The sequence below is a fragment of the Orycteropus afer genome, unplaced genomic scaffold, assembly GCF_000298275.1.
Source record: "Orycteropus afer afer isolate SDZICR_OR568_19922 unplaced genomic scaffold, OryAfe1.0 scaffold00116, whole genome shotgun sequence".
NCBI classification, from domain to species: domain Eukaryota; kingdom Metazoa; phylum Chordata; class Mammalia; order Tubulidentata; family Orycteropodidae; genus Orycteropus; species Orycteropus afer.
The window spans coordinates 545,097-560,602 of NW_006921703.1; the positions used below are offsets into that span (position 1 = coordinate 545,097).

General features: G+C 37.5%; 1 protein-coding gene across 1 annotated transcript in view; it reads left to right on the forward strand.

Moving 5' to 3' along the window:
- Positions 1–2,313: 2,313 nt before the first annotated feature.
- MND1 (meiotic nuclear divisions 1) overlaps positions 2,314–15,506 on the forward strand; it is a 96,947-nt gene continuing 83,754 nt past the window's right edge. The window contains exons 1-4 of the mRNA XM_007943987.1: positions 2,314–2,340; positions 4,674–4,739; positions 8,566–8,623; positions 11,436–11,584. Coding sequence (XP_007942178.1) covers positions 2,314–2,340; positions 4,674–4,739; positions 8,566–8,623; positions 11,436–11,584 — 300 coding nt within the window. The remainder of the gene's footprint in view (positions 2,341–4,673; positions 4,740–8,565; positions 8,624–11,435; positions 11,585–15,506) is intronic.

Genomic DNA, 15,506 nt, shown 5'->3' on the forward strand with positions numbered 1-15,506 from the left:
TCTCAACCTGAAAGAATGGTAGAAAAAACTTAATCCTCAAGTTGCAATATTGAAAGATTCTATGGGCAAAATATTGAATGATGCAGGAAACATCAAAAGAAGATGGAAGGAATACACAGTCACTGTACATAAAATAATTGGTCGGTGTTCAGCTATTTCAGGATGTAGCATATGATTAAGAACCAAAGGTATTGAAAGAAATCGAAGCTGCACTGAAGGAATTGGAGAAAAACAAGGCTCCAGGAATTGACAGAATACCCATTGAGATGCTTCAACAAATGGATACCGCACTGGAGGTGCTTACTCATCTATGCCATGTAATTTGGAAGACAGCTACCTGGCCACCTGACTGGAAGAGGTCCATATTTGTACCCGTTCCAGAGAAAGGTGATCTAACAGAATGTGGAAATTATCAAACAATGTCATTAGTATCACACAAGTAAAATTTTGCTGAAAATAATTAAAAAACTTACAGCAGTATATTGACAGGGAACTTACAGAAATGCAAGCTGAATCTAGAAAAGGACGTGACATGAAGGATATCATTGCTGATGTCACATAGATCTTGGCTGAAGGCAAAGAATGCCAGAAAAATGTTTACTTGTATTTTATTGACTATGCGAAAGCATTCAACTGTGTGAATCATAACAGATTATGGATAACTTTGAGAAAAATGGAAATTCCAGAACACTTAAATGTGCTTATAAGGAACCTGGAGATTCCTCCAGGAGGAACCAGACCAGAAGGCTGCCGTTTGAACAGAACAAAGGGATACTTCTTGTTTTAAAATCATAATGGATATGTGTCAGTGTTGTATCCTTTCTCCATATTTATTCATCTGTATGCTGAGCAAATAATCTGAGAAGATGGACTATATGAAGAAGAATTGGATTGGATTAAACAACCTGTGACATGAAGATGACACAACTTTGCTTGTTGAAAGTGAAGATGACTTGAAGCACTTACTGATGAAGATTAAAGTCTACAGTCTGCAGTGGATTCCATCTCAACATAAAGAAAACAAAAATCCTCTCAACTGGACCAATAAGAATCACAATAAATGGAGAAAAGATTTAAGTTGTCAAGCGTTTTCATTTTACTTGGATCCACAATCAACACCCATGGAAGCAATGGTCAAGAAATCAGATGTTCTATTGCACTGGCGAATCTGCTGCAAAAGGCCTCTTTAAAGTGCTGAAGGGCAAAGATGTCCTTTGAAGACTAACCACGCAATAATATTTTTCAGTTGCCTCATATTCATGTGAAAGCTGGACATTGAATAAGGAAAACCGAAGAAGAGTTGATGCTTTTGAGTTGTGTTGGTGAAGAATACTGAAAGTACTATGGACTGCCAGAAGAACTAACAAATCTGTCCTGGAAGAAATACAGCTGGAATGCTTCTTGGAAGTAAGAATGGCCTGACTACGTCTCACCTACTTTGGTCATGTTTTCAGAAGGGGCCAGTCCCTGGAGAAGGATATCGTGCTTGGTAAAGTGGAGGGTCAACAAAAGAAGGGAAGGCCCTCAATGAGATGGATTAACACAGTGACTGCAACAATTAGATCAGGTATAACAAGAATTGTGAGGTTAGCACAGGATTGGGCATTGTTTCATTCTGTTGTACATAGGGTCGCTATGAGTTGGAGCCAACTTGACAATACCTAACAACAATAACAACAGGTCAAATTGCTTAGCTCTTGATATCGTTATGGTAAAATTTAAAGTGAGGTGGTAGAAGAAGAGACTGTGAAGGGGTAGGTTGCCATCAGGTAATAGAAGACTTTGTATACCATTCTAGGTGTGCTTGGATACATCTGTGTAGTTGGGAGCCATTGGCAGATTTTAAGCAGACTCCTTAGAGGCATGGTCAGATTTGCCGTTTGGCATGGTGGAATGTAGACTTTAGAAAATGATACAAAAAGCATGGTTGGAGGACTGGAGGTATATTATGTGAGAGAGATAGACAATGAAGACTGAATTGAAGTAGTGGTAGTAGAGATGGAGCAGAGAGGATAGATTTGAGAAACAGTTAAGCACTAAAATTGGCAGAACTTGATGACTGGTTGGATGTGGGTTAGGGAGATGAAAGAATCTAGGATGACTGCAAAGAGTCTGGCTTGGTTTCTCTAACAGAGACTCAAAATCTAGAACAGCAAGTTTGGGAAATAGGTGTGGGGAGAAGAGTTCAGTTTTAGACCAACAGGGTTTGAAGTCTATCCAGCAGGCGGGTAGATATGAGATTGAAGCTCAGGAACACAGAGAGGCATGTGAAGATTTGAGGTAATTTGAGGTTTGGTTTTGGTCTCTAAAACCATGAAAGAAAATGAGATCAAAGGAAAGGTATAAGGGCATGAGTTAAACCTTGGGGGACAGCAGTGTTGACAGGGGACAGAGGAAAAGGAGAAACATAAATTTTGAGACTACTTTACCTCATACAATTCATAAAAAAACACCTGATAATTTTTCAGGTGTGGAATTTTCTAGGTTCTGCTAGAATAAGGAGCTCTGGTGGCTTAGTGCCTAAGGCATTTGACTGCTAACCAGAAGGCTGGCAGTTCAAACCCACTAGCCAATCCTCGGAAGGAAGACTGGGCAATCTACTTCCATGGTGATACCGCCTCGGAAACCCACAGAGGGGTCGCTATGAGTTGGAACCAACTTGAAAGCTGTGAGTTTGGTTTTGGTTTTTTGGAGGTAGTAGAATAAAGAGTCATGATGGTATGTATTCAAAATGGCAGTTCCAAATTCTTTCCTCTTCTATTGTAGGTTCACTTTTTTGACTGAGCTTTTGGTTGGATAGGGCCAGTCTTTAATTGTCTTATTTAAGTTTGCCTTTTAAGTGATATCAAATGTTTTGTAGTTCTTACTAAACAATTTAAACCAAACCAAAACTCACTGCCATCGAGTTGGTTTCGACTCATAGCAATCCCTCCTTGGGTTTCCTAGGCAGTATCTCTATGAAAGTAGATTGCCCTTAAAATGCTATGCAGTTTTTGAGAAAGATGCACAGCACTTAAGAAAATCAGTGTGGAATCCTGTATTAGAGTACTAGTGATGATGGGTCTTGTTCTCTCCTGTTTTTATTTATTTATTTATTTAGGCAAGTCTTATGCTGAAGAAATGTCACTTAAAAAAAAAAAAAAAAAAGCTTATATTTAGCTTTATGCATCTACTCTATATTTAAAGTTTGGTGGTTCAAATCCAGCAGCTGTTTGGTGGGAGAAAGAGAATGCAGTCTGCTTCAGTAAAGATTTACAGCCTTGGAAACCCTATGGGGCAGTTCTACTCTGTCTTATTTGGTCACTATGAGTCATAATTGACTTGACTTGATAGTAGTGAGTTTGGTTTGGGTTTTACACAGTTGTTACATACTAATTATCTCAATTTCACATTGGTTAATGGGTCAGAATTGACTTGACAGTGGCTTAGGATTTGTTTGTGTTTTTTTTTTTTTTTTGCACAGGGGGAAAAAGCCAAAAACCAGTTGCCACTGAGTCAGTTACTACTCATGGTGACCCGTAGAGTTTCCAGTGGCAGATTTTTTTGGAAGTAGATTGCCAGACCTTTTCTTATGACATGCCTCTGGGTGGACCAAAAACTTCACCCTTTTTGTTAACAGCCAAGTACATTAACTATTTGTACCACCCAGGGACTCCAGTGAAAGAGTAGTTGGTGACTAATACTTAACCTGAAATAGGCTTCCATTTTCTACTTGGATAGGTTCTTTCCTCTAGACTATCCTCCATGTTGCTATTATAATTGTCTTTTAAAAATCACTTACTATTCTAGTGGTAAGATTAGTGTGGAATGAAGACTTAAGTTGACACAGTAAGAACATGGAAATGCTTGGGTGAGAGGCCGGCAGGGGGACCCAGCGGGCAATGTGTACCCCCACAGCACCCAAGTTCTCCTGCCTGTGAAAAGGAAGTCTCCAGCCACTGACAAAGCCATTTTGAAGTCATTGAGGGGATGAACCAGAGCCACTTTTCCTGAAAATACACTGAGGGCAGGAGAAGGAGGGAACACCAGGGAAGGGGAGGGCAACACTTGGGCCACACTGGATCTGAAAGACTGGGTGGCCCTCCCCTGTGGGCAGTAGTAGTAGAGTCCAAGCTCTCCTGTGGTGACTTGGGGGCAGGGGAGATGGCAGTGACAGGTGACCTCAGCAGGGGCCCAGATGACATTAATAGTACAGGTGAGGGGATGAGGTGATGTGGTCATCTTCCATTTTCACATAACACTAATTTTCACATAATGACCTGGTGTTTGGAACCTTACCATGTCAAGAAGTGAGAAGTGGGTAGAGAATAAGTTAAAATGAGTATTTATGTCTTAAAAAAAAAACAAAACAAAAAAACACCTCACTGCCATTGAGTCAGTCCTGACTCATAGCAACCCTCCTTGAAATTCTGAGGCAGTATCTCTACGGAAGTAGGTTGTCCAGTCTTCCTTCTGAGGAGTGACTTGTGGGTTTGAACCACCAGCCTTCTGGTTAGTAGTCAAATGCTTTAGGTGCTTTGTGTCCAAAAAATAAGACATATATCTTATTTATGTCTAGCTCTAAGTAAGCAAATCTCTACTGGTATCAAACAAGACCATGCATGAACTTTCAGCTAATGTTTCAGATGCAAGTTGTAAAACGCAGTGCTTATTTTTTTACTTTTGTGCTTTAGTCAAAGAAAAAAGGACTAAGTGCAGAGGAAAAGAGAACTCGCATGATGGAAATATTTTTTGAGACGGTAAGTAATTTTCCCTAAGATTTTTAGTATTTTGCATAATTTTTACATTAAGTATATGTCATATCTTATTAATTGCACCTTCTTCATTAAAGATCTATATTGAGAAATTTCCTAAAGAATGGATGAAATTGAAGTGACAGTACCAGGAATTAAACCCAGGGAGGATTGCCTCATTTTACAGTCACTGCTATATATTGCCTCTTATTATAAATTTGTCTCTAGTGTAATGGTACACAGACTGCTTAATTCAGTACAGGTATTTGTGCCTACCACTAACAGGAAATATGTTTGAAGTTTTTGTTTGTTTTTTTAAATTGTGATTTGGGTGAAAGTTTACAGGGCAGATTCATTTTCCATACAGCAGTTCATACACATTTTGTTTTATGATATTGACTACAATTCCCTACAATGTACAGCTCTTTTCTCACTTCCTTTCTGTAGTTACCTCTTCCCTGTGTCTTTTCCTATGCATTCCTTCTCCCTGAGCTGTCTCCCTGTGCAAATACTGCCCTTCTGTTCTCCCATTATTGATCCTTCTAAGAAGTATATCTACCTGATGTATTTACCCTATATGCCTGTCTCTTGTTTGGCTGGAAGCCATGGGAGTGAGTTCAATTCCAGACCTGAAGGGTAACTGTTGTTGTTGTTGTTGTTATGTGCTGTCGAGTCAGACCCGACTCATAGCGACCCCTCCTTGGATTTCCGAGGCAGTATCACTACAGAAGTAGATTGCCCTAGCTTCCTTCCAAGTAGTGGCTGGTGGGTTTGAACCACCAGCCTTCTGGTTAGCAGTCAAGTGCCTTAGCCACTCTGCAGAAGAAAGAGTGGGCAATCTACTTTCATAAAGATTTACTGCCTCGGAAACCCAGTAGGGGTTGCTGTGAGTCAGAATTGACTCAGTGACAGTGGGTTTCGTTTTGGTTTTGTCATGGGGAAATGTTCATGATGTAATATTAAGTAGAAAATGCAGAATTCAAACAAATGTAATGCACTATGATTACAAATACTAACAGTGATAGGATTTCAGGTAGATTTTTTTACACTTTATTTTGTCAGTTTCTGACCATAAACATATTGTGTTGTCAGTTGCTGACACATGGCTATCCAGTTTGTGCAGAATAGAACTGTATTTCATAGAATTTTCAAGGCTATGACCTTTTGGAGAAAGAATGGCAGACTTTACTTCCAGGGTACCTCTGTGTAGGTTTGAACTGCCAACCTTTTAGTTAGTAGTCCAGCACTTAACCATTTGGGCCACACAGGGGCTCCTACAATGACCATATTTTACCTTTATGATCACATTAAAAGTCAACAAACATGGCACCACACATGTACTTTGTTGTTGTTGTTAGATGCCGTCGAGTCACCTCTGACTCATAGAGACCCTATGCACAGCAGAACGAAACACTGCCTGGTCTTGGGCTAGCTTCACGATCCCTGCTATACTTGACCCCACAGCCGCAGCCGCTGTGTCAGTCCATCTTGTTGAGGGCCTTTCCCTCCTTCCTTGACCCTCTACCTTATTAAACATGACATCCTTCTCCAGGGAATGGTCCCTTCTGACAACATGACCAAAGTAGGTGAGATGAAGTCTGGCCATTCTCGCTTCTAAGGAGCATTCCTGCTGCACTTCCTTCAGGACAGATTTGTTAGTTCTTTTAGCAGTCCATGGTACTTTGAGCATTCTTCGCCAGCACCACAACTCAAAAGCATCAACTCTTCTTCGGTCTTCTTTATTTTATTCATTGTCCAACTCTCACATGCATATGAGGCAATTAAAACTATCATAGCTTGTGTCAGGCACGCCTTTGTCTTCAGGCAGACATCTTTGCTCTTAAGCACTTGAAAGAGGTCCCTTGCAGCTGACTTGTCCAGTGCTATATATACATCGTCTGATGTCCTGACTGCTACTTCCATTGGGATCAATTGTAGAACCAAGCATTGTGAAGTCTTTGACAACTTCAATCTTTTCTCCATTTATCGTGATGCTGCCTATAGGTCCAGTTATGAGGATTTTTGTTTTCTTTATATTGAGATGTAATCCATACACACACGTACTATGCTGCCTCTAACTATAAGTGGGCATCCTTGAAATTTTAGGAATCTTTTCAAGAGACAGTCAAGGACTATTTGAGGCACAAAATATAGGCCCAATGAGCATTTATTGATTTTTTTTTCTAAAAATTAGCTGAGCAGAAACTTAAATGAGTAGTTCTTCATTGGCACACAAGTCTCTTTGGAATGGCCAGGACTATACCCAGAGAATTTTATTTATTTATATATTTGAAACTACTAAAAGAAAAAGAATACTTTGCCCATTGCAGAACATGGGAGCAGTACAACTCAATGGGTTGAAAGCATACATCTGGAGTCTGTTTTACCTAATAACTGTGTGACCTTGAACAAGTTATTTAAACTCTCAATTTCCTTAATTAAACCAGTTCCCTTCGAGTCTATTCTGACTAATGGGGACCCTATGAGTATAGAGTAAAATTGTACTCCATAGGGTTTTCAAGGCTCAGATCTTTTTCAAAAATACCACTTGGCCTTCCTTCTGAGGCTCTGAGAGGATTTGAACTGCCAATCTTTAGTAGTTCAGCATTTAACAGTTTGTGCTATCCAGGGTCTCCATCTATTAGAGAAGATAATAAGGAGTACCCAACTCACAGTGTTGCTATGAGATTAAATGAGATGGTCTATGAAAAGTATTAAATGTAAAACGTTGCAATGCCTAAATCATTTAAAGTACTTATGTTATCTGATATTTTAACTGTGTTATCCGTGTTATTTTACACATTTATAGCTTTTATAAAGAGCTAGAAACATTTTTTCATCTCTCCTTTACTATGTCTACTTTAATGCTGGGAGTTTTAAGAACTAAGATTTACGTCAGACCTGTGGTAGTTAAGGTTATGTGTCAACTTGGCTGGGCCTGGTCGAGTAGCTGGGCAGCTGGTGGTAGTTATTCCTCATGATGAGACTGGCAATCACCTCCATGGTGATATCTACCACAAGCAGCTGAGTAGTGGCTTTAGGGATGTGGTCTGCTTCCCATATATAAGAAGCAAATTTGTTTTGGAAGAAATGGATCCTAGATTTCTGTTACAATCAGCATCACAATTCTGTCGAAGTTATCAAGTACATTAGCCTTTTCAAATATTTCTCTTTTATTATCCAAGTTCTTTTCACCAATTTAACCAAGGCTTATTACAAGAAGAAAGTTGTACTTTAAATAGATTTTTTCCAACTGTAAGATTAAATATTTTACATGCATATCTTTCCATAATGTTTTGCTTTACATATGGTAGACATATACTGTATATAGACAAATGATTAATGGGCAGCCATGAGTTGCATAATTTTCCTATTGTTTAGGTATGGCTCTTCCATGAAACCTTAAATGTAAACAGTTCTTGACAGTTATTTGTTTTGCTTTTAGTTATAAATACTAAATCTGTGAAGTGTGTGCTAAGCAATACACTATGTTTTCTTAAAATCAGAGTGTTAGAGAAGCTACTTACCTTATGTTAATAAATGATCCATCATAACCAGTTTTTACATTTCAGTGGGAAGGTATTCTTTATGTTGTGATCTCCAAGTGCTTTAAGAAATTATATTTTCATGTAAAAGTGTGCATTTAAAGTTCTGTTCAAAGTATTAAATAATCGTGAAATTTCTTATAGCTCTAAAATGCTTAGATTTTACTGCATTGTTCATTTTCAGGCCTACATTTTTTAGAACAATATTTTATGAATACTGTTATGGTAAATATGTACAATGAAGAATAGATACATGATTTTGATCTTTTGAAAACTTTTTTAAACAGAAAGATGTATTTCAACTAAAAGACATGGAGAAGATTGCTCCCAAAGAAAAAGGCATTAGTAAGTATCAAAGATGGACTGAAATACTTGGGGAAATATTGGTCACCTTTTCTATAGAGAATATAAATTTCTACAAATGAAGATTATTTTTAAAAGTCTACATGAAAAAATTAAAAAACAAAAGTCTGCCTGGTATCTGTGGGCCATAGCCACTGCTCTTTGGAATATCTGCTCTAGGAAAATTAAAATACATTACACACATACACATACACAATATATGCACATTATTTATGGATACTTCAAAAGAAGTAAAATTTGCTCATGAATCTTCTGGTATTTGTTAAATGTGACTTTGAGTCTTTACATGGTGTATTAGTTTCCTAAGGCTGCTTCTGTAACAAATTACCACAATGTTGGTAGCTTAAAACAACAGAAATGTATTATTTCATTGTTTTGGTGACCAGAAATGTGAAATCAAAGTGTGGGCAGGATTAATTCCTTCTGGAGGCTCTGAGGGAAAATTTGCCCCTTGCTTCTCTTCTAGCTTCTCCTTGGCTTGTAGACATATCACTTTAATCTCTGCCTTCTTCCTTGCTATCTCTTATAAGGACATATGTCATTGGATTTAGGACCCAAAATCCAAGATGATCTCCTTTTCAGATCCTTAAATTAATCATATCTGCAGAGGCCCTTTTTCCAAATAAGATCACATTCACATATTTCAGGAGGTTATGTTAGAACTTGGATATGTTTTTTTGCAGACCATTATTCAACCACTTCACGTGGTGTATTTATTTTTTTAAACCACTCTGATTATATAAATTATATATGTTTATTTTAACAAACTTGGAAACCATAGAATAATTTAATAAAGAATATAAAAGTTGCTCACAGTCGCTATTCTCAGAGAACCACTATTAACGTATCTGTCCATCTCTGAGGGGACCATGCTGCTTACCTAGTTTTGTACAGTTTTGTGTTCATGTATTTTTAATATAAAATTATCATCTATATTTACTCATGCCATTTGATTTTAAAAAGTACATACACAATTTGCAGCATCTGTATTTCCTAATACTGTGTTCTGTGACCACCCACCATACTATAATTGTTTACCTTTTAGCTGTTGTTGAGCATCTATGTTGTTTCCAAATTTTGCTGCTACAAATAATGTTGTGATTTATATACTGTCCACAAATGTTTCCCCATATTTTGTATTACTTCATTAGGAAATTTCCTTAAAAATAGACTAACTGAGAAAACCAAACTCATTGCTGTTGAGTGATTTCTGACTCATAGCGACCCCTCCTTGGGTTTCCGAGGTGGTATCTCTACGGAAATGGATTACCCAACCTTCTTCCTGGGTTTGAACCACCAGCCTTCTGGTTACCAGTCATATGCCTTAGGCGCTATGCCACCAGAGCTCCTAGATCAGAAATTTGTATAGTTGTTTGGTTTAGTATATGTATTCTCAAATTTCCTTCCAGAGAACCCTGTTAACCAGCCAGTTCCATCAAGTTGACTCCAATTCATGGCTACTTCATGTTTTTTGAAGTAGAACTATGCCCCATAGGATTTTCAATGGCTAATTTTTCAAAAGTAGATCACCAGGCCTTTCTTCTGAGGTACCTCTGTGTGGACTCAAATTTCCAGCCTTTCAGTTAGCAGCCAAGCACAGTAACCATTTGTACCACCCAGGGACTCCAACTTCCAGAAAGGCTGTGCCAATATATATTCACACTTAATTCATAGAACTGTGTTTTCAATTTTAGAATTCATTGGAATGTAATAGATTAAGAATTGGCATCTTATTTTAGTTTCTATTTCTTCACAAGTGAGGTTGAATATTTCACTCTGATTTAATTTCTTTATTAAATTTAAAGCAATTTAAATTTTTTTTATAATTTTTTGCTGTATTTGGAGATCTACTCTAGGAAAAATTTAAAATGGATATTAAAACATAAATGTGTTTCTTGGTATACTTTTACTTCTTCAAATATTTGTTAAATGGTACTTGGCATCTTTACATGATATTTTAAAAACTTTTTCTGATTTCTAATCTTAACCCTAAGCATAGCATCCAGTTTATTTATTGTTTAGTCTTTCATAATAGCTTCTCTAGTTTTAGTCTTAACAAAAAAGTGGTACATGTTCATTGTTTAAAAATAAGAGAAATGAGCAAAAAAGAAGGAAATAAAAATTGTCTATTACCTACCATCCAAGAGAAGTACTGTCAACACATTAGTGCCCACTGTTTCTTAACTTTATTTTTTCTGTATGATGAATTTTGGATATATTTCTGTATAACCTTTTTGTATAATACATTTTGAATATATTTCCATGCCATTAAATATTACTTTATAATATAAATTTAATGATTGCTGGATATTTGATTTCAAAATAGTACTTTGCCAGCATCCTGTTTATTATCAATCATTATTTTCTTTAGCTGACTTCATAAAAGTGGAATTTCCATGTTAAAAAGTATATGTGTTTCTAAAGTTTTAAATACATATTGTCAAATTTTTGTACTCATGTATAACAGTGTGTATGTATGAATCCTGTAGTATGTTTTTTAGTGTTTTTCATTTTGGTAGTCAAGAAGTCATTTTATTGCTTTATTTTACATATATTTGATTATTAGTGGGGTTGCTCATTTTTCTTGTTTTTCAGCCATGTATATGTATTTTGTAACTATCTTACTGTGTTTCTATTGGAGTATTTGTCTTCTTATCATTGTTACTTATTTTTAAGAGCTCCTTACTTACCAACTCTTTATCTATAATATTTGTTGCAAGTGGTTCCCCAGCTTTTTGCCTTTTAATTTTATTTCTGGTCTTAACATATAGTTTTTAAAAATTATTTCTCTTAGCTGCTATGTCAGTTAAAGAAGTGCTTCAAAGCTTAGTGGATGATGGTTTGGTTGACTGTGAAAGAATTGGAACATCTAATTACTATTGGGCTTTTCCAAGTAAAGCTCTTCATGCAAGGAAACAGAAGTTGGAAGTTCTAGAATCTCAGGTAAGTCACCACAATTAAAGATAATAGATTTACATTACAACAAAGAGATTTGCTTTGTTTAATGCTCTTTTTGTTTAGTGGCTTCACTTTGATTTTTCACATGCATTATTTGACTCAAAGTCTAAAGATTATCAGTATCTCTACCCTTCATCCAAACCATATGAGAAGCTTAGATTTATTTATTTTTTCATTTTTATTGTGATTTGGGTGAAAGTTTTAGAGAGCAAATTCATTTTCCATATAGCGATTCGTACACGTTTTGTTTCATAACATTGACTGCAATTCCCCACAATGTAACAGCTCTCTTCCCACTTCCTCCCCATAAGGTTACCTTTTCCCTGTGGCCTTGCCTCTCATGTACTCCCACCTCCTGAGCTATCATCTTCCTGTGCAAACACTGCCCTTCTGTTCTACCACGATTGATCACTCTGAGTGTATTTGCCTGATATAAATGGTCACTCCATATGCCTGTCTGTTATTTGGCTGGGAGCCACAGGACTGAGTTCAGTTCCAGACCTGAAGGGTAACCAGGGGGCCTAGTCTTGGGGGTCTCACTAGGCTCTATCAGACCAGCAAACCTGGTCTTTTTTTTTTTTTAATGATTTTAAGTTTTGTTCCACATTGTTCTCCCACTCTATCCAGGATCTCCTACATCAGTCGCTTTCTGAGTGGTTGACAGTAGTAGCCAGGCATCATCTAGTTCTTCTGGCCTAATGGTCATATAGGCCAAGAATCACATGGTCCACTAGTCCCTTGGACTTATTGTTTCCAAGTGTCTTTGGTTTTCTTCATTTTTATTTGCTCTGAAAGAAGAGACCTTTCATTGCCTCTAGAGCTCTTGTAAGCTTTTAAGACACCAGTTGCTACTCACCAAAGTAGGATGTAGAACAGTGTTTTTGTGTAGTGTGTTATGCCAATTGAGCTTGTTGTTCCTTGCTTCCATGGTCCCTCAGCATAGCTGGCAGTGGCCAAGAGGCCACCACAACTTTGCTCCTTGTTAGCTCTACTGTACACCTAGATATTCTTACAGCACATAAAAATATGCATGTAGAAATTGTCTGCCAACCCTGTATGTGATCATGGGCACACTCCTCCATGCCTAGACATACCTGATCATTCAGTGTGTCTACCCATCTATCCACCCATAAATCAATGCTTGCCATTATTGACAGTGTAGTACTGTATATGCAAAAGGGTCCATCTTTGTTGTCTGTACCTCCCATGTACCTCTCTATCTCTCTTTGTCTTCCTCTTCCTCAGTGCCTGTGGTGATCACTCACTTTTGGTACGTTGCCCTTCCCTTCACCGAAATCACTGCTTGTCTCTACCTGTCTAGCAGTTTTCCTTCCCTTCCCTTCCCATCCCAAGGACCTTATAATGTTTGTTTTTTTTAAATGTTCTTTTTTTTCTTTATTTTTTTTTTTAACTGTGATTTGGGTGAACATTTATACAGCAAATTCACTTTCCATACAGTAGTTCACATACACTTTGTCTCATGACATTGACTACAATTTACCACAATGCAACAGCTCCCCTCCCACTTCCTCCCAATAGTTACCTTTTCCCTGTGTCCATCCCTCCATGCACTCCTGCCCCCTGAACTGTCTCCCTGTGCATGTACAGCCCTGCTTTCTCCCATGATTGTTCTCTCCAAGGAGTGTATCTACCTTAGGTAAATGTTCAGCTCATATGCCTGTCTTTTGTTTGGCTGGAAGCCACAGGTGTGAGTTCAATTCTAGACCTGAAGGGCAGCTAGGGGCCATAGTCTCAGTGTAACTATCTTACTGTGTTTCTATTGGATTATTCATTCCACCAGGCTCTATCAGACCAGCAAACCTGGCCATGCACGTTATAATGTTTTAGGTGTCATTTTCTACGTGCCATGATACTGTTTTCTAATATTTTAATTCCATCTTGTTTTTAACTCCTGCCTAGTATTCATTATTTTTATTACTTATTTTGAGAAGTATGTGTTTAGATTTACTAGCATTTAACTTTTTTAGCTTGCTGTCATCTTTTATACCACATCGGAGTTCAGTTATCCTCTAAGTTATAACTTCCTAATCTGAGGTTCATGGATATCCAGGATGTCAATAACTAGAATGCAGAGAATCTGTAAGGGAAAAGTTACATCTTTATTTTAACTTAGTTATGACTGAAATTTACATTTCTTTCAGTTATGAATGGGCAAATAACCTGTAGTAGTATTTATAATATTGTAATATCTGTAACTCTGGTAGCATAGTGCCTAAGGCATTCCACCAGAAGGCTGGTGGTTCAAACCCACCAGCCACTCCTCGGAAGGAAGCTTGGGCAATCTACTTCAATAGTGATACTGCCTTGGAAATCCAAGGAGGGGTCGCCATGAGTCAGATACGACTCAACAGCAATGGGTTTGGGTTATAACTTTCTCTATCTATAATTAATATCAACAGAAATCAGACATTTTCATGACGTATCATTTGTTACATATATCTGGAAGTATTGTTTACATTCATCACCACTTAAGAACTGTGCACTAGACTTGTAGCTGTTGTTGTTGTTGTTATGTGCCATCGAGTCGGCCCGACTCATAGCGACCCCTCCTTGGGTTTCCGAGGCAGTATCACTATGAAGTAGGATTGTCCAACCTTCCTTCCGAGGAGTGGCTGGTGGGTTTGAACAGCCAGCCGTCTGGTTAGCAGGCAAGTGTCTTAGCCACTATGCTACCAGAGCTAGGTTTTGTTATTTAATGCATGAATAAAGAAGCAAATATATTAAATTGAAAATTTTTATTTAATAACTTAATAACTGTATTTTTATAAAATTTATTTCCTTGGTAATCTTATGTATCTTGTACTGTGGTTTAAAAACATCATTTCAAGAAGTAATACAAACTGAAGACATCATTTAGTATTTTGTTCAGCCAGGGTTTAAGGTTGGTAAACTCTTGTCAATCTTTGTTTAAAAACATCGAATTTGTCATTATCACTTGTGTTTTTCTTTTTTAAATAATATTTTATTATGTTTTTTGAACACATAAACAGAAAATTAGGTTCCTGTTTAACAGTTTCTGCACAAATCATTCAGTGACGTTGGTTCTAATTTTTACAATGTGGTAACACTCATTAATTCTATTCCGGTTGTTCTGTTTCTAGCAATCCGGTTTCCCTGCCCCTTTATCTTTTCATCTTTGCTATAGGGTAATTGTTGACCATTTGGTCTCATATAGATGATTTTTTTTAAAAGACACACAGTACTCACAGGTTATATTCTTTATTTTATGAACTGCTCTGTTATTTACCTAAAAGGTAACCTCAGGGGATAGTTTTGGTTCAAGGTTTAAAATGTATAACAGGGCAGTAGTGTCAGAGTCACCCAGTTTCAACTGGTCTGGAAAGTTTCAGTTTTTAAGAAGTTGAGTTGTATTTCACATTTTTCTCCCATTCTGTCAGAATCCATCTATTGTGCTTCTGATCAGAATCATCAATAATGGTAGCCAGACACCATCTGATTCATCTGATCTCAGTGTAGATGAGGCCAGGTGGTTCTTGTAGATTATTCGTTCTGAAGACTAGTTTCTTCTCTTAATCTTTGGCTTCCTTCTTTCTCTTTTGCTCCAGACAAATAGAGACCAATAGTTCCATCTTAGATGGCCACTCATAAGTTTTTAAGACTCCAGAACTTACTCACCAGACTAGGATGTATGTCATAAACTTTATTAACTATAAAGTTGAATTGTCCCACAAGACAGTGGCCCTATGCTTTCAAACCCAGAAAACCACACACAATATCTAATAAGTATCTTGAGTCAGCCCCAGAGTTACAGGTGAGGAGAGACAACTCAGGGACGCCCAAAGCAGCAGGCCGGAAGAGCAGGAGAAGGGGGATTAAAAGCCAGGAACCCAGACAGAAGAGCAGTCAGCCCCAGGGATACAGGTGA